Consider the following 20,021-nt stretch of genomic DNA (forward strand, 5'->3'; position numbering starts at 1 on the left):
ACACCTGCAATACCTGCCTCGATCGAGCAATATTAGTTAATTTATCTTTAAATTGGAGAAAATTTGTATATTGCTTCGTCGATCGTTCTGGGCAAATCTGGTTTTGGAATGCAATTAAAGGAAAGTGGGCATATGGGGAGAGAAAAAAGTGTCTTGAAGAAATATGTGTCAAAGTCCTGGTTCCGTGTCTTTGACTAGATGTTGTCTTTGGTATTCCAGATATGAAATATGACACCTGTCATATTCAAGCATACCAGTTGTCTTTAAAATATAAACTAAAAACAGGTTATGTTATGTATCTTGATACAGGAATAAGATATAACCAACAAGCGAAATAAGTCTAAATAATAATTGGGGCATATAAAAAAGTAGTCTGTGAATGACGTGTTGCACTTAAATTGTTTTAAAAATCAGCTGAAATAATCAAATATTTTTTTTCCCTATACATGAGACTACTACAGTAAAATATGAAACAAATAACAAATAGGTACCTAAGTAAAATATATAAACTTAAATGTGTTATTTGATGAACAGTTATTTGAATACTCGGCGAGACATAATACAGGAAAATATTCATACATAATACAAACAAATAAGATAGCTACTCTGTAATTAGATACTCTCCGTCTGTCATTTTTGTTTTCATAGTTGTTTTTGACTGAAAAGTTAGATGCTAATATTTCTTTAGATTGGATATGATTTTTTCGATTTATAAAACAAGGATGGAAAGGGCAATGAATGTTAATTACATAGCCTTAAGCCACATACCTTTTGGTTCAAAATTTCCAACGGGGAGTATTGAGTGTGAGGGGGGGGGGGGTATTGGTTGTCCGTAGCAGGCAATTTTCTTGTAGGCCCTTGAAAGGATTTTATTTTTAGGAAGGGTAACTGCGCCACCCTTTGGAATTTGGATTTTTTTGTTTTCCTAGGGCTCCGTTGCTAATATTGTATAGTATAAATAAATTTGAATGGTCTCAAGGTTGGACATCAGAATACTATGAAGAGAAGGATAAATGCTGGTGCCACGGATCCCAAACGTCGACCTCTGAAACGGAATAAGATTTCTGAAAATTTCTTTGGAAGGTACTGAATTTTTATTTCTTCTGCTATCATCCATCTGTTCAACCCCAACTGAAGACGATAAATATGGTTCCTTTCCTACTGATGCTATGTCAAATGCACGACATTCGTAGTAAAAAGTCGGAAAAACGCCTTGATAAGCGTAACTCATTACCACACACAGTTAGAACTTTCAGACAAAGGACGTGCAATCAAAGCGTTTGTTGACTGTTTTAACATCTAGAAGCATAGAATTATTCTATAAATCTAAACGAAATTGTATAAAATATTTTTCAAAATTGCGTAGGTAAATAATAGAGATGCTTCGCTTACAATATTGTACTATATTGCTATGAGAATCTTTATTCCAAAGATCATATGAAAATGATAATTTAATTATATCACACAAAAAGATTTTATTTAGGTATATGTTTAATGTTTTAAAATGTTGCTTAATGAATTGTTCAATCAATATAATATTAATCTTTTTGATAATCGTTATCAAATCAATGCAATAGTTTTAAGATAATACAATTCATTAAATAAAAAAAGATAAAATGTATGCATTGTTTTTATTGTATTAAATCATATTATAAAGAAGTGTGGGATTTTTGTCTGTCCCTTAAAACCTCCCTAATGACTTAACCGACTGAGTTCTTCATTTCAGGGAATCTTTAGGCCATTGGCATGTTTTAAGCTATCTTATTTTCTCTAAAATGTTAGCTGCCCTAGAGGCTAAATATGCATCCGCTAGTTTTAATAATAATGAAAGCTTTTTTTTCTTATTACCTGCCTACTTAATTGTTTCTTTTTCCTTATTTTAGAATTGTAGTTTAGAAAATAATTTGATTGTAAGATTTTTTTATAGAAAGTTAGAAAGAAGATTTAACTTTTAAAAATCTTTATTTTCTACAGATTTATTTAAAATATGACTTTAGTATAAACACTTAAACAAATATTTTATGTTATTTTGATCTAGTTTACTCCTGTATTCTATGCTTTTATCGTTTATCAAATTTGTAACTTGTATAATCATTTTTAAGTAATTGACTTTTCTTAGTTTTCAATGTATACATGTCCCTAAAACCCCTTGTTGAACCATCCCTTTAAATAAAGTTTTAACTAATCGCATAATCATTTTTGTTGTATATTTAAAAACTAAGAATAATAGAGGGCTGAATTTAATTTGTATGATTACTTTGTTTCGTGAGATAAATAGGAAAATAACATTCAACTTTTCAAACAACTATTGTATATATATTAAATGTATTATTCCTTTTTTAACACTAGCGGCTTCGCCCCTAGCCTCTAGGGGCTTTGCCCCAAGAAGTGATCAAAAAAATTAAGGCGAAATTCGTAAAAGGACCAAGGAAATCTTCAGCAAAAAATTAAAAGGACCAAGAAAATCTTCAGCATTAAAATGGGAGGGATTTTTTGATTTTTTTTTTGGGGGGGGGGTGGGGGTGTCCCACCCCCAAGAAAATAGCTTAAAACCACCACAGGACCAGTAGGTATATTCCCTGAAGAGTAGAATCCGATCGGTTTAGTGGTTACCGAGATCTTAAGGGACAGACAGACGATCGGACAGACATCATTCTACTTTGTAATATAGATACAAAGTAGTTGAATGTATTTGATTGTTTAATAAGATCTCGCAAATTACTAAAGTTTAACAGTATCCTAGAAAGTTAAAAATCTTATGAAAAGGTAGCTCAGATTAAGTTTATTAAAAAAAAACATGGAGGAGAGAAGGGACATTGGACTGTAAATCACTATGGCACCTAAAGTTTTATATCCCTGGTATCTTATCCGTTGGCCCAAAAACTTTGGGTACTTTATTGAATTTTGATTGGTTGGTTCTGATTTGTCTCTAGTAGATAACTTGGTCGTCAAATATATGAATCTTATTTTGACCTTTAAAATATAGCAAGTTATCACTATTTGGTCAGGGATCTAAAGGGATAAGACAATGTATGATAAATTTATATAAATCCCAAATTATGATAAACAAGATCATCCCTTTTGTAGATTAAAATTATTGGTTAAACATTATTACTTAACTTAGAACCAACCAATCAAAAGGGATAGTTCTATGAAGTGTATTTAAAGAGTTAAGGTACTTAGAGTAGTGAACTTTTATATGTCTTAGTAGAATATATTAGGCATTGGATAGATATGATTATATGTTAAAGAATTTTTAACATTGACCAGACCAAACTTTTTTTATTTGAAAATATCGAAAAAAAGTTAAAGTGATTTGCCACATAAATTACATGAGAATGGTCTATTTTTTTCCAAATATGTATAGCCAAAACACCAATATCGGAGAATCTTTTTCCACATATTTCACAAGAGTTATAAAAAAATTGAACAGGGGTTCCCCTTGGGCCAAGTTACTTAAAAAACATAAAAAATAACGTCCGGTTCATTATAGGACAGGTTTTATATAGATTCTTTTTAAAAAAATAAAGAAACTTACTTACAATATACACATTATCACACGCGGAAATACCAACTAACCATACAACATATATATACATATAAATACCATTCTCATGTAATTTATGTAAGTTGCAAATCACTAACTCTTTTAGATATTGTCAAATATAAAAAGCTTGGTCAGGTCAATGTTAAAATTCTTAATCATATCTATCCAATGCCTAATATATTCTACTAAGACATATAAAAAGATCACTACTCTAAGTACCATACTAAATATTTTATTGGTCATTCTTTGTTGTTATGTGTATTTTGTTGTATAAAAAGTTTGAAGTTCTATTAACTAGTAAATGCTATCTAAAGTTGTATTTATGAGAAAAAAGTTTTTGCCATATATAACACGCAACGAAGTTGAAAATAAAAATGAAAAACTCATTCTTTAAGGAAAATCCCTGGTCAAATCTTTTAATTTTAATCAATAACTTTATATTATGCACTACTACGTTATTTAAAATAGAAAAAACTTACAGTTCACTATTTTTTTTTAAATGCACTTCGTGAAACTATCCCTTTAACAAAAGTAGCACAAAATTAGATATCATTATTTTAATCTTTGGAAACTAGTGTAATTTATAGTCCAATGTTTCTTTCTCCCCGATATTTTTTTATCAATTCATTAATATCGAACGCTTTGAAAAGTAACAAGGATGACAACATCCATAAAAGCGAAGCACAGAAACGGTAGGACAAATGGACATTAACACTTGTATAGTGTTTAAACTGAATAATCAGAATATAAAAGTATAAGAGTCAAAGCAAAATTGTAAATAAATTTGTTGAAAAACTGCTTCATACAGGATAATGTTTATGGACATATTTACATTTTTAGGACTTGACTATAGAGTTGCTTTGCTTATACTATTGTTCTTTGTTGTCCCAGGAATCAATATACCAAAAATCAGATCAAACGGATGATTAGATCACATAAAAATTTGTTGTTAAAAAAGTAAAAAAATCAACATGTTTAAAATGAACGTACGGACATTTTGGTGGTTATTATAGAGTTGCTACGCTTTCTAAATCGTACCTAACTAATAAAGGAATCACCATGCAAAGTTTGAAATCGATAGGACAATTCTAACATGCCTAAATTAACGAATAAAAGCTATCTATCTCGGACGGACAGACCGACCCTAATTATAGAAAAGCTTCGCGTTTAAAAATATTAAACTTGACAATTTGTTGAGTTGACAAAAAAAATAATGAAAAGATTATTTAAATCTATCATTCATAAATATAACAAACTCTTTGTCTTACAGCTTTGCAGTAAGATTATTCCGTTACTGATGGACGGACAGACATACTCAAACTGTGAAAATCTTTACTGTAAACAAGAATATATTGTTTCTAATAATTAATTATGTTGTGTTGTCAAAAACAAAAATAGTTTATTCTGTACTTCAGTATTTTGTATTATTGATTTTTCTTGCAAATTATCTATCTATTTACGTATTTTCTATATATCTATCTATTTCACTAACAATTATCTATCTATTTCAGTACATTGGTGTATGTGAAACTCTTGCTTTTGTGGCTTGTGGTTCTCGTTGCCGATTATTTTCTGGAATTCAGGTAAGATTTCCTCTAGTCCTATTTTAACATTTAAAAAAATCATCATTGGTAGTATCTAAAGGGATAAGACAATGGCCAATAAAATGATGTACATTCCCAAAGCTGATACCTGAATTATCCCTTCTGTTGATTAAAATTAGTGGTTGAAACGTTTGAACACTCAACTCTATGAACCAACCAAAATTCACTAGAGTCTTCTCTGATTATATCTCTTCTTTAAAAATGTGCATTCTGTATTCAGAAAAAAAAATCATAGGGCTTTCTATGTATTTTTAAAATCTGTCCCTTCTCCAAATGCAGTAAGATTTTTATTTGAAGCAAAAGATCTCTAGAATGGTTCGTCTGATCTTTTCAGAGAAGCTTTTACTTTGTCTTTTGGGTGGTTTTAGGCTAAAGTCTTCAGCAGTTTTAATATCTCGAAAGCTTTTACACCGACTGATAAGATTAAAGGAATTTGGGAGCCAGTATTATATTACTAAACTTCCAGTTTGAATATTTGGGTATAGTCCCTTTCGTGGCAACGCCTCTTAAGGGGCGTTTCGTCGTATTTTCACAGTAGCTTTTGATAGGTTATTTTATGTTAGTTAGTTGGGTTAGGCGATTGCCCAGCAGGGTTAGAGCCCCCGCAGGGTCTAGAAAAAGGGGAAAAGCTACTGTGAAAATACGACGAAACGCCCCTTAAGAGGTGTTGTCACGAAATGGACCATACCCGAATATTTTTTATATTTCAGGTTTGAGTATTTGTGGCCGTTCTGGTTGCTAGTCAGATCTATTTATGACAGCTTCAAATATCAAGGACTTGTAAGTATTAGATAGATAGATACTTAGATACTTAGATATAAAGATAGATAGATAGATAGATAGATAGATACTAAGATATAAAGATAGATAGATAGTTAGATAGATACTAAGATATAAAGATAGATAGATAGTTAGATATCTACATGTTTAGTTCTGGTTGCTAGTCAGATCTATTTATGACAGCTTCAAATATCAAGGACTTGTAAGTATTAGATAGATAGATACTTAGATACTTAGATATAAAGATAGATAGATAGATAGATAGATAGATACTAAGATATAAAGATAGATAGATAGTTAGATATCTACATGTTTAGTTCTGGTTGCTAGTCAGATCTATTTATGACAGCTTCAAATATCAAGGACTTGTAAGTATATATAGATAGATAAATAAGCATATAGAGATAGAGACATGTTTGTAGATAGAAAAAACATTTAAAATAAAGTCTTGGGTGTTTTGGTCTGTTTTGATTCTTGTTAAAAATAAATATTACCATTATTGTCATTGTTTACTAAATGTCATTATGTTTAACCTTTTCTAGTCAATTTTAAATGGCAATAGTAGATTATTTACTATAAAACTAATATTATTTTTAACTTAATTGATTTGTAGACTTCTTAATTATGAAAATATTTTATTATATAAAAGTTAACAGCATGTGTGTATCGAAGGATCTCGGTAATTGCAGAGCCGATATGATTCTCCCTCCTTTACAATGAAGCTACTTATAGGTCCTGGGGAGATTTAAAACAATTTTAAAAGGGAGGGTTCCACCTTCCTCCCCTGGAAAGTAAGGCTCCCCCATATTTTTTTTACTCCATCCCGTAAATGCCCCTAAAGGTCTCTAGGGAGTTATGCGCTAGTATATATCAAAAAACGATAATGTTTACGTCCACTAGCAGCATAGCAAGAACAAGATTAATACATTTAGAAAAACAGAAAAATATGCACTTATTTAATGAAATCTTAAGCTTTTATTATTAGATGTGAAAACATAGTTTCTTGTATTTGTTGCAAGGTTTGAATTATACGGACAAATACACGTACAAAACCAACTGACAGACAGTTAATATTTGGAGTAGCTGCGCTACTAATAAAAACCTAATCTGCATAATAAATAAAAAAGATAAACTCTAGAAAGAAGATTATAGTCTTAGTTTGCTATGTCAATCAATGATAAAGAATTCACAAAATATACTTTATTTTTTTTAGAAAATTGCATAAAATATTTATGTTACTCTTTCTCTAAATAAGAGATGGGGGGGGAAGGGGGTAGTGTAGATCACGTAATAAAGGTCTCGCCTAATTTTAGCAGTTTCGCTCGAAAGTGCTTTTGAGGATTACCTCTCCCTCCTAATCAAAAAAAAAATTGAAAGGTTATAACCCCGAGCGGGGTAGGCATAAGGAAAAAAATCAACCTTTTATTTTCAAAAAAAATAAGGGGGAGGGGTTTTAGTGCTCAATAGGCACGTAGATAGAAAGTATTCTAATTTAAAATATCTTATTTTAGGCCTTTTCAGTATTCTTTATCTGCATAGCCTTGACCTCCGACATGATTTGTTTCCTCTTCATACCTGTACACTGGCTGTTCTTTGCTGCGAGTACTTATGTCTGGGTCCAGTATGTTTGGCATACAGGTAATTATTCTTGTTTTAAAGTAACAGGATGTCTATGTGTCTTTCTCTATGTTCATACCTGTACACTGGCTATTCTTTGCTGCAAGTACTTATGTCTGGGTCCAGTATGTTTGGCATACAGGTAATTATATAGTAGCTGCGCTAGTGTTGGTCAGGGGGGAGGTGGTTTTAACTTATTAGGGATTGCTGAAGCATATTGCAGGGGTGTATATTCTACATGGGATCCCCTGCTCAGGGGGGGGGGGGGGGGTGGGAAATAAAAAATAAGTGGTTGGAGGGAAAAAAAATGTAAAAATTAGGAAAACTGAAAACATTTTTTCCATTTCCCCCCCCCCCCTCCTTGGTGAAAAAACCAAAAAAAATATGTGGTAGGAGGGATAAAATAAATAAAATATAGAGTTCTTTAAATATTTTTCCATTTTCCCCCCTTCTTGGTGAGAAAAACTAGGGGGGAAAAAAAATAACAAAATTTGTAGCAGGGGAAAAAAAATAAATCTTGTGCAGAATATACACCCCTGGCATATTGGTAACCAAGGTTTTATAATCACATTTTTTCATTCGTTGGCATAAAATTTAGGTGTTTCTATAAAATGCCACCCAAAATCCTTATGAAAAAGTAACTGGATGTACGTCTTTCTGTGTGTGTGTGTGTGTCTGTAACTTTGGATCTCACCAACCGTTTTTACTAAAACTAGCGACTGCTCTCTAGCATCTAAAGGCTCTGTATTGAAAAGGAGGAAAAATAGCCTAAAAGCATCCCAAGGATTAAAACAAAATTATAATAATCTAAAATATTGTCTTGGGACAGAGAAGAACCAAATCAGTTATGCAGTTATTGAAATCTTAAGCTTCATACAAAAACTTTGAACTTTATAAATTATAATGAATCTACTTATAGGTTCAGGGAAGGTTTTTAACTATTTTATTTTTGAGGATAGTAGAACAGCTGCGCTTAAAAAACCGTAATTTAAAATGCGGCAATTTTATCCTTTGATATGAATAAAGAAAGCACGAAAACGCACTTATATTAATCTTTATGTTATAATCAAACTAAAAAGATAATCTTTTTATAACAAGGTTCAGATCAATAATATCATAGTGTTCTTTCATTATTGACAAAATTTTGTTAAAGAAAAATAGCTCGGTCTAGTGGTTACTAAACATATCATGTATGTCATATCATATCACCCCGAATTATAATAAACCAAATTATCCCCTTTTGTATATCAAATTATTTTTTTTTTAAAGTTTGGACCCTGTGTGTTTGAATCAACCAATAAAGATTTTAGTTGTTTTGGAAAAACGTCTTATATAATATTCCCTCCAAATATTTCTTTACACACTTTTGCTCTCATTAATATGATTAAAAAATCTGGAAATAATAATCTATTTTTACCAGAAAGGAAAGAACAATGGGCTGTTTAATGTATTATTACACTAGTACCCATTGTTTTATAATAACAGTTTGCTTTAAAACTTTGGGGACTTCTAATGAATTTTAATTGGTTGATTTATTAAGTCGAGTGTCTAAACTTTTCAACCACTAATTTTATTATACAGAATGGGTAATTTTGTGTATCATCATTGGGGTTGTACATCAATTTATTAACCATTGTCTTATCCCTTTAGATCCTTGATTATTACTTTCATTTCCCCTAGTCTTCTCTTGTTTGAGCATTGTATATAGAACTTAAAAACTAGAGGCAAAAAAAAACTGTTTGCTGGGGCAATGGGGACAATGGGCTGTAAATTACACTTTTACCCAAAATACTATAACCATGATATCTTATTCGTTGACTTAAAAATTTTTTGGGTACATTTAATGGATTTTGACCAGTAGTATTCAAACTTTGAAATCAATTTAATTCTACAGAAGGCGTAAGTTTTTTTTTATCATAATTGGGGATGTATATCAATTTATCGTCCACTGTCTCATCTTATCCCTTAACAACCTGTTTCCTTTACACTATTAATTAACCAATTATGCAAATTACAAAAGGTGGATGAGTTTTATTCTTTTTTCAAGTTTGAAGGCTAGTTATTTTGGCATATAATTTACAGTGTACATTCTCAAAAGAAATAGCGACAAAATGCAGATTTTATCAGTTTTTAAGTTTTACACGTAAAAATTTTGTAGTGCTGTTCCGTTAGAATTATGTTATGATGTTATTTACTATTTGAGACGTTATGTGGCATGCGCGCATCAAAGAAAGTTAATCTTTATTAGGTTAGTTGAACCAAATCTAACCTAATAAAGCTTAAATTTTAAATTTTTCATTGATGCGCGCATGTGTAAATAGTATATAACACCATAAAATAATTCTAACGGAATAGTGCTGTTGTATTTCTAAATCTATTTTTGGTCATATATATCATATTATATAGATCAATATAAAAAATTTACAGTTTCACAATAACACCTTTACTTGTTTACTCTCTACTTCATTGAATCTTTTATTGATTTTTTATCTTAATAATGCGTACCTACAAAATTTATTGTATATAATAATATTTATGATTAACTTGACAAATGATCTAATCGATCTAATGATTAAAATTTGGCTATAAGCAACATTTTACCTGTAAAAGATAATATCTGAAGTTAGCTTTCTATGGCGCTAAATTTTCCGAAGAAAAGCCCCCCCCCCCTTGCCCCTTCTCTGCTAAAACTTCCAATGTTCATAGCAACCCAGTGATCGTAAGAAATAAGACAATGAACGATTAATTGATGTACATTTCCCATGATAATAAACAATATAATATCTTCTGAAGACTAGAATTATTGGTTGAAAAGTTTGGACCAACCAATCTAAATGCCTATGTAAAAGATAACACTGATATAAAACTATGGGTACCATGTAATTTAGAGTCCAATGTTCTCCTCCCTGACACTCGCCTAACATCCTGTTATTAAGATGAAATAATAGAGAAATTGAGAGTCAATAATATTATCAAATATTATATTGAACAGTTAGAAACTAAAGAAAATATAAAGATTTAAGATTTGCTGTTGCTATCCGGTTTATAACTTTCTATTGAATTAATTAAGAATTCTTCTCTATATTTCTTACCAAAAAGAGCATCTTTTAAACTTACCTGGACCTATGAGAAGTCTCACCGTAAAGAAGAACCACATCAGTTCAGCGGTTAGCGAGATTCTTTGCTACACACACACACAGACAAACATCCTGTTACTTTTTATAAATGGATGTAATTTTTTGTTTGGTTTAATTGCGAGATTTTTTTAAAGATCTTATATCATTTTGCATTATAAAATCAAGGATCTGAATGGACAAAACAATAGACGATAAATTGTTATACATCCCCTAAGATGACAACCAAGATATAAAACTTTGGGTACCAGACCTGAGGTGGATTCTTAAAAAAAAATTTGCCCCACTAATCGCTTAGTGGGGCAAAATTGTTTTTGTGAAAAATCCACCAAAATCACATTTAAAATCTACAAAGATTAAACAAAATCATATAAGGGTTATTAACACAAGATTTAAAAAAAAAATTTGTAGATTTTTTATGTTATTTTGGAGGATTTTTCACGAAAACAATTTTGCCCCACTAAGCAATTAGTGGGGCAATTTTTTTAAGAATCCACCTCAGTGCAATTTACAGTCCAATGTTCCTTCCTTGCCTGGATGATTAACTTAAAAACCAAACCTGTAGCTTTAGAATTAGCTAAGATATTATATTAATAGTTTTTAATTTTTTAGTTTTTAATTGTTTAGAAAAAGGTATTTGTCTGCCAACGGTGTTTCTATGGTTGCTTTTTGTTTACATAGAGGTGAGTTTTATTTTCCTTTTTATAATAGCACAGCTTCTCTATAACAAGAATATTCAATGTATGTATGGTTGTGCGAATGGGGCGCTTGTCCAATATTATGGTATGGAGATCGCTCTTCTATGACTACTACTAAAAATCCTACTTTTACTGCAATACACATAGACATTCTCATCGTCGGTTTGTCAATTTAGAATGCTTATCCCTCTATTCCCACAAGTATAATACGAATTTGGTTGAGCCCGTGGTAGCTCAACAAAGACCCACGCGAGTTATTATATTGCTTTAAACTAAGAATAAATGGTTGGTTATGGTATTCGATCTATATCATATAAGTATATTAAGCACTCAAAAAGGAAGATGGTTTTATAAAGTGTATTTACATTACAAGTGAATAAGTTAAGTATGAAAGTATTTACAGGATAAGTGATAATAATCATAAGTAGTGTAGGACAGAAAATTGCCCTAAGTCCAAAGCATTGAATTGTGCTAAGTGTTAGATCTCTAACATAAGGCCTAAGCTCAATTCATGCTAAGTACCGAGGGTCCTAAATTTAAACTACAATGCATGCCAAACAACTAAGTCATTACCTTTAAAGCCAGAAGAACTTGATGGTTAGAGAGTCAATAAATAACTGAGATATTTTAAGAAGTGCAAGTTATAACATCAACTATTAATAAGGATCTAAGCCCTTGTCTGTTTAATAAAGTGTTTGTATGTTAAACTTGTGACGTAAATCAAACTATGGTTGTAGGCATACATACTAGAACAAAGTGGTTACATGGTTACTTTAACAATAAACATAATGTTTTAATAAGCATATAACAATAATCAATCACATACAGTTTACCATGATTAGGCTAGCGTTACCCATATAAGTTATTATATTGGTAAAGATAGGCTAATAAATACTTAAAAACATATAAAAAGTGCCTTAGGGCTAGCTAGAGTAATTGTATCTCGTGCCTGAGTTGCGCTCGATAATTGCCATGGCACGTCAATCAAATATTCAGATTCAACTCTTATATGGTAAACATAGGTAAGTGGACTAGATGCGAAGCATTTCTGTAAAAGTCTTATTCGTACGTTCAAAGAATTTTGAAATTTGGGGATCGCATCTCCATGTATGTCCATTTTAACATTTATAAGAAACATAGTCCTTACTTAAAAGAAAGATTATTATATTATGATGTTTATCAGGAATTAGACAATGGCCGATAAATTAGTGTACAATTACATCCCCAATGTTGAAGCACAAAATTCCACTTTTGTAGTTCACAAATAGTGGTTTAATCGTTTTTGATACTCAACTTAATGAACCAATCATTTGAAAATTCAATTTAAGTCCCCATAAATGTCAACGATTAATAAAACATTATTATAAAAGTTTGGGGACTAGTAATATTGTCCTTCTTGCCCCCCCCCCCCCCTATAGGATTTTGTTTGAATCTAATTTAAAGTGGAATATGGTTATTATCGATAATTGTAATAAATTGTATTTTTTTGTGAAACCAAAAAATCACAGGAATTAAGAGAATAAAAAGTTGTTTAAAAAGTCAAAACTTCGCAATCAAGCAATTCATATAAGAGTGCCATTAAATAGGGGGGATTGATTTGTAACACATGCTAAAACTAAAGGCTAAAGTGATATAATAATTGAGTAACTTCCACGAGAATTGTAGGTCAACTTGTAATATAACAGCGTACATTCAGCTGTGCGCGAAGCTTATCAATCTAAGATTATTGTCATGGGATTCTCGCTTCCAATATCCATTTACATCTAAATTAAACATTCATTCATAAATAAATACAATTGTGCGTAATATTTGCAGACATAGGGGACCATAGGCTGTTTATTACACTAGTCCCCAAAGTTTTATAATAACTCTTTCTTATTCTTGGTTTAACAACTTTGGGGACTACAGTGAATTTTGATTGGTTCGTTCATTAAGTTTTGTGTTCAAACGTTTCAACCACTAATTTTATTTTACAGAAGGGGTAATTTTGTGATATATCATTGGGAATTACATCAATTGTTCGGCCATTGTCTTATCCCTTTAAATCCCTAGTAATAATCATTGTTCCTTCATTCTTGAAAAAGAAATCCTAATGAGTCATATTAAAATTAATACTACATAGAGCAATAAAATACGTTAAGGCTTGTGATTTTAGTGTGTGCTATCATTTCCGCTAATTATATTTTAATAACAAGTCAAAGGACCACAGATTGCTACGACAGAACAGCACCTTTTTGGTTCACTTTGATTATTAAACAAGTCTCTGGTTATTTTGTTAAGTTGCAAATACATTTTTAAAACACTTAATTGATAAATCAATATGCGACATTGATAGCACATCGTTATTGTTTTTAAGGGTACTTCAATTTGTATAGTAGGTACAATTTGATAATTTTTTCTCATAAAAAAAAACTATGGCATTGTTATAATATAAAACGATAATATACTTGTAAGTGCACAAGAGTCAATGCTGTAATTGTTTAAAATAAAGTAAACCATAAAATATGATAGAGGAACTTTTGATTTCTGCATTCAGAACAGTATATGCATGACACAATAAAAATAATTCCGTATCATATGGATCTAAACAATGAAAATAGGGGGACTTAAGTCTGAATATCTATATATGAATGTCGTTGGAGAGTGGCAAAATTCCAAATATACAGTAACAAGTCAATGGATGTTAAATCACATTGCCCTTTTTAGCACAATGTTATAACTTTATTTTGTAGGCTGCCGTAAGACTACGCGATTACAAGCTTCATGTGGACCTGAAAAATCTTCCTTTCCATCTGGATCTTTGTAGACCTTTTGCAGCTCATTGGTAAGTGTACTGTACAGCCAATAGATTTATTAGCCTTGATGCTCACTAGGACACAAAAATTCGTTCACAATACTTAATACTCTATATTTCCGTTAGTATTTATTACACAATCAATTAAACACATCAATCCGCCCAATACATTTATTGTCGTTGTCGGTTTACCAAACACTATAATCCTTCTAATGTAAATAAAATCAGACAATAAACCATCTGAGTTTAAGTTATTATCATAGATTGTCACTCAAACTCAAATAAGCCGTTCAATAGATTTTAAACCATAGATTGCCAATCTGACTTACCAATATCTCCAAAAGATTAGTTGCTTTAGATGGTCAATCAGACTCAATATCAATAATCCATCCAATCGATGCGTCCTTAATAAAATTGATAATCTTAAAATTATTATTGATAAACGAACAGAACTATAGTATAGATGTATATACATACAACTACCTCCCTTCCTTTTTCAAAGACCTCTTTCGTCTGCTTCTAAATTATTTTTGCTACTTGGCTGTGTTAATATAGGCGATACCATTGGTTGATTTTTAATGGCCCAATAGAAAGGTTGCACAAGGCGGTTGCGATGGGGAGATACAGTTATTTAACCCTTTCTCCCTCTAGTGTTCTACTCTAATTTTAAACGTACGAACATAATTTCTAGATTTATAGACATGTATTTATTACAAAAACAAGGATGACAACATCCATAAAAGCGAAGCACTGAAACGGTAGGACAAACGGACATTACCACTTATATAGTGTCAGAACTGAATAATCAGAATATAAATGTATAAGAGTCGAAGCAAAATTGTAAGCAAATTTGTGGAAAAACTTCTTGATACAGGATAATGTTTATTGTTATACTTACATTTTTAAGACTTCTTGATTATAGAGTTGCTTCGCTTATAAGATTATACTTTGTTGTCCCAGGAATCAACATACCAAAAATCAGATCTAATCAGATCGCATATAAATTTGTTGTTAAAAAAGTAAAAAATCAACACGTTTAAAATGAACATACGGACATTCTTGTAATTTTCATAGAGTTGCTACGTTTTCTAAATCGTACCTAACTACTAAAGGAATCACCATGCAAAGTTTGAAATCGATTGGACAATTTTAACATGCCTAAATTAACAAAAAAAAACAGCTATCTCTCTGTGACGGACGGACCGACCCTAATTATAGAAAAGCTTCGCTTTTAATTAATTTTGTTTGTTATTTTCAGCATTGGTTATCCAGTGGTGACATTGGGCTTCGGGTTTAAGTCTTATGTTGGCTATAGAATGCGCCAACGAAGACAAAAAGAAATACAGGTGAATACTTTTCTACCTTCATTGTAAAGTAACTTTGAATATAATAATATTAGTAGGGATCTTAAGACAATGAGCAATAAATTGTTGTACATTAACAATGATGATAAACAAAGTTGTAGTTTAAAATTGTTGGTTGAATAGTTTTTACACTGCTAGTTTGAACAAATCAAGAATTATTAAAAATTAAATTATCAAAGTAGGGTTGGTCCGGATATCTGGTAAATTACCGGATATCCGGCAATAGAAATCAGTCGGATATCCGAATAATCCCAATATCCTATATCAAGCCGAATATCGAAAATGGCCGGATATCCGGCCCAACCCTAACCCACAGTTTATAAGTCAACAAACGTGCTCATGAAAACTTTTGTAACCAGTGTAATTTACAGTACAATGTTCCCTACCTTCATTATTATAAGGGAGGATTTTTCATCTGACGAATAACTAGTTTGCCAGTTAACTTTTAGATACATATGGTATTATTTTTTTCTTGTAGACTACAAACATTACATTTTATGTTATTATTATGTCTGACTGTATTAAAAGTTGAAAGTATGAGAGCATTTTTTTCATAGTTTCATAGGGTTTTTCAAAGGGTTTATGAACGAAAAATGAGGAAGTTGTGAAACATAAACCTTATATAATTAAAATATCAAAGTAATATGCTATCTAACTGTCTGTTACTATTTTAGAAAGAGAATGAAACGTATTATTCTTTGTTGCGCTCTGCATTGCCAGAAGGTCCGGCTAGGGACGAAGCCTTCAATCCTGAACCAAGCCCCAAACCAGGTATAACTTAAACTTGAATCTTTGTCTGTCCTGTTCCAAGTTACCATAATTTTTTCTAGATGTATTTTCAATTTTGTCAATTTAGATTGCTAATATAGTCCTCAGATTATGGTTAATAGTTTTTTCATGGGAGGGGGTGGGGGGTATAATTATATTAGCTAGCTGTGAGAAATATTTTATCAGGGTATGTGAGAATTTTTTACATTTTTAACGTACCTATTCTATGTCCATTAAATCAACCCTACCCTTAGGTTTTAATCAACTATGTTATTATTTAAGGTTCAGAGGATCCAAGAATCTCGAATGGGGTAATATCTGCCCTGAACGGGGGCGAGGCGGATGACAAGGCGAATGGTTCGCCTGATAAGCAGCTTCCCCCACCTGACGCTTCTCCTGTACCTAGGGTAAGTAGGAGATATTAGCAGGTGGTAGGCGCCCCTCGTTGGGTCAGGGATCTTAAGAGATAAGACCAGAGTTTCGGATCCGGATCCGCATATTTTTGAGTCCAAGGATCCGGATCCGCATATTTTTGAGTCCAAGGATCCGGATCCGCAAAAAAATGCGGATCCGGATCCTTGGACTCAAAAAAAATGCGGAAAATGTGGAAAAATCTACCAAAATTTTTATAAAATCTCAGACATTCTCTTGATGAGAGCCAATCTTTAAGGTTTAGGTTCAGACTTGAAAATTTAAAGTATTTTTGACTTCGAATAAAAGAATAAAAATTTTTTTGAAAAATTTGGTGATTTTATTTTTATTGTCAAGGATCCGGATCCGCACTGACCAAATTTTGAGGATCCGGATCCGCATACAATCAATGCGGATCCGAAACCCTGGATAAGACTATGAATTATAAATTGATGTACATTGTACAATCATTCACAATGCTGGTAATAACATATTATCATTTATCATCTTTACAAATTAAAAGTATTAGCTGAGAAGTTTGGACTCTTTTTAGTTTGGAACCAACAAAACAAAAATTCAATAAAGACAAAACCTGCACACAAAAGACAGAACTTGCTTATCGAACTAATAAGATAACGAGGTTACAAAACTTAGGGTACTAGTGTAATTTACAGTCCAATGTCCCATCATCTCTGTATTGAATACCTACCTACTGGTTTTAAGACAAATTATTGTTAGCAATATGCCGTATTGGTCACCTAAATTTTGTATTTTTTCCCATCTATTAGTATCTGCTTGACTAAAACTAGATTTGAATTTAATACAAAAAATTCATGTATCTTTTCGTAATATGAACAATTTTCCACGAGTAATAAAATAAAAATCGTAGAATGTATACCAGTTCTGTTGGCCCTTGCCTTCTATTATTTAACCTTATGATACATACCTGTATGACATTTCCGCGTTATCTTTTATATTTCTTCATATTTCAAACTTTTCAAAATGTAGCATAATTAACATTATTATATTTAGAATGGGAGTTCCTCCAAAGTGTCTGTCTGTACTCGCGAGGGTGACCTGGACGTATCCTGTATGGAGCAGAGGGATAAGCCTCAGGAAGATAACAACAAGGAGAAATCATCAAGAGCTAATTCCAAATCTAATGGGTAAGTTACCTACTACATATGGGGAAGATGCCGGGGCCGAGCGCTGCGGCTAGGCAGGCTAGGGAGCCGAGCGCTGCGGCCAGAGTTCATAGTTCGCTGTCGGGGGGGGTACTTAAATTTTCAATCTTGAAAAAAAAAATTTTTTAAGAGGATAATACCGCCCTATTTATTTTGGGATACCACGAGAAATCACCCTTCGAAAAAATACCCATCCTAGAATAGAAAAACTTTCTTTCTTTTTAACACTAAAATAGAAAGGGAATGGTAGAGATATGTTGAAAACCGAGAATTTTTTCTAGTATAAAAATGTTCAAACTATGAAGAAAATTAGATATTACTGATTAATTTCTGTCAGGGGTAGGGGTTGAATTAGCAATACTTTGAAATAAAAAAAATTGTACTGTTGCATTTAAGGGAAGTCGTCTTTTTTCATGTTGCAAAGGCAATGCAATGAATGGCAGGGGTGTATATTCTGCAAATTTGACCCTGCTGAAGGGGGGGGGGGGGCGGTAAAAAAATGAATATTATGTGGTTGGGGGGGGGGGGGGGGGGATGTAAAAAATATTAGAACTGAAAAAAAATTTTCTATTTTCTCCCCTGTTTTGGTGAAAAAAAACTAAAAGAATACCTATATGAGAGAGGGAAAAATATGAATAAAGTAAAGAGTCCTGAAAATATTTTTCCATTTTTCCCCTTCCTTGATTGATAAAACTACCTAGGAGAAAAAAATATAAAAAATTGCAGCTGGGGATAAAAAATTAATCTTGTGCAAAATATACACCCCTGACATTGAATGATGGAAATAATACCTACCTAATCTTTTAAAAATATTTTCAGTGGGGGTAAGGAGAGTGGTGGCGTGGTGGGTGGTGGTGGGCGCAGGTCCAAGGATAACAGCCGCTACAATGGTGCCGCCACCAACGGTGAAATAACCGACCTCTCGCCAGTTGTGGTGAAGCTGGAGAGCGACATGAAACGGTTGAAGAGCGACCTGCAGCACTCGCGGAACAGGGAGAATGAGCTCAGAGACCAGATTGTTTGCTATATGAGTAGTAAGTTGTATTTTACTAGTAGCTACGCCTCCAAAGGACTCTAAGGACACTTTAAAAAAGAGATGGATAGGGTCGATTCGCATTTATTAGGATTGTAGAAGGTGGAGGCTGGAGATACCCACCAAATATATTTTTAAATTATTAAAAAGAAAAAGACATAGGGGAGAGGAATGTACCCCGAACATACATGTTTTATAACATAATCTCTAAGGGTTGCCGAATTCCCTCTTTTAAAAGTGCAAAACCTCGCCTGGACCAATTTACAAGTACCTTGACAATCTTAGAACGAACAGTCCAGTCGATTACGAGATTTTTTCGATCTTGCATACATACAGAGTCAGAGACCGGCATCCTGTTACTTTGGGAAATAAATATGTATTTCTTTTCAAGGTGAGAGAGGTCTAAAATCTGAAGTAACAAGCTTAATGGTGGAGAAGAATGCTCTCGAGGGGAAAATCAATAGTTTGCTTTCTAGCAGGTCAGTTGTAAAAGTAACAAAGAGGGAGGGGCGGGGGGATAAGTTGTCTTTAAAGATCTCAGAGACTGATGACGATCCCAATCAGATCAAATCCGGCAATTTTTAGACCTAAAGTCGTAATCTATAATCTGTGAACCGTGAAAGTCTAGATTTTTAGCCGGGTGTCAACAGGAATTTTTAAATTTAAAATCCTCCTTTAATTTTCACAATAATATTTTTGTGATAAGTGATCAGGATTCTGCTATGTCCCTTCTTCTGAGTAGGTACCACAAGCAAACTTTTCAGGAAGGAAATAACAAAGGGAGGGGGCGGTTGTGACACTTTTTGAAACCAGAACTACAGGAATTCAGCTTAAAATTTCAGTGTTTCAGCACTGAAATTTGGAATGACATTCGCTTTAAAGAGGACCAAAGTAGAACTCTGAAGAAAAGTTCGTGAAACTGCCGCTACCGCCGTTTCCCGCAAAAAAAAACAATTCGGCGATAGCGGCGGTTCCGCAGCCGTTTCTTCACATTTCACATTGTACCTCTTAAAAGCAACTGCCATACTAAATTTCAGTGCTGTAACTCTATTTTAGTTGAATTCCTTTAACTTTTAGTTTTGATTTA

General features: G+C 32.4%; 1 protein-coding gene across 47 annotated transcripts in view; it reads left to right on the top strand.

Annotated features, from left to right (window-relative positions):
* LOC145303968 (macoilin-like) overlaps positions 1-20,021 on the top strand; it is a 30,853-nt gene that overhangs the window by 762 nt on the left and 10,070 nt on the right. For all 47 annotated transcript variants that reach the window (XM_080145687.1, XM_080145638.1, XM_080145644.1 and 44 more), the window contains exons 2-14: positions 533-563; positions 978-1,083; positions 5,059-5,130; positions 5,862-5,931; positions 7,443-7,569; positions 11,310-11,365; positions 14,113-14,204; positions 15,433-15,520; positions 16,213-16,309; positions 16,589-16,713; positions 17,750-17,883; positions 18,721-18,935; positions 19,326-19,413. In XM_080145687.1, coding sequence (XP_080001813.1) covers positions 533-563; positions 978-1,083; positions 5,059-5,130; positions 5,862-5,931; positions 7,443-7,569; positions 11,310-11,365; positions 14,113-14,204; positions 15,433-15,520; positions 16,213-16,309; positions 16,589-16,713; positions 17,750-17,883; positions 18,721-18,935; positions 19,326-19,413 — 1,301 coding nt within the window. The remainder of the gene's footprint in view (positions 1-532; positions 564-977; positions 1,084-5,058; positions 5,131-5,861; positions 5,932-7,442; positions 7,570-11,309; positions 11,366-14,112; positions 14,205-15,432; positions 15,521-16,212; positions 16,310-16,588; positions 16,714-17,749; positions 17,884-18,720; positions 18,936-19,325; positions 19,414-20,021) is intronic.

This window comes from Acartia tonsa, chromosome 13 (genome assembly GCF_053477335.1).
Source record: "Acartia tonsa isolate MP-2025a chromosome 13, ASM5347733v1, whole genome shotgun sequence".
In the NCBI taxonomy this organism is placed as follows: Eukaryota; Metazoa; Arthropoda; class Copepoda; order Calanoida; family Acartiidae; genus Acartia; species Acartia tonsa.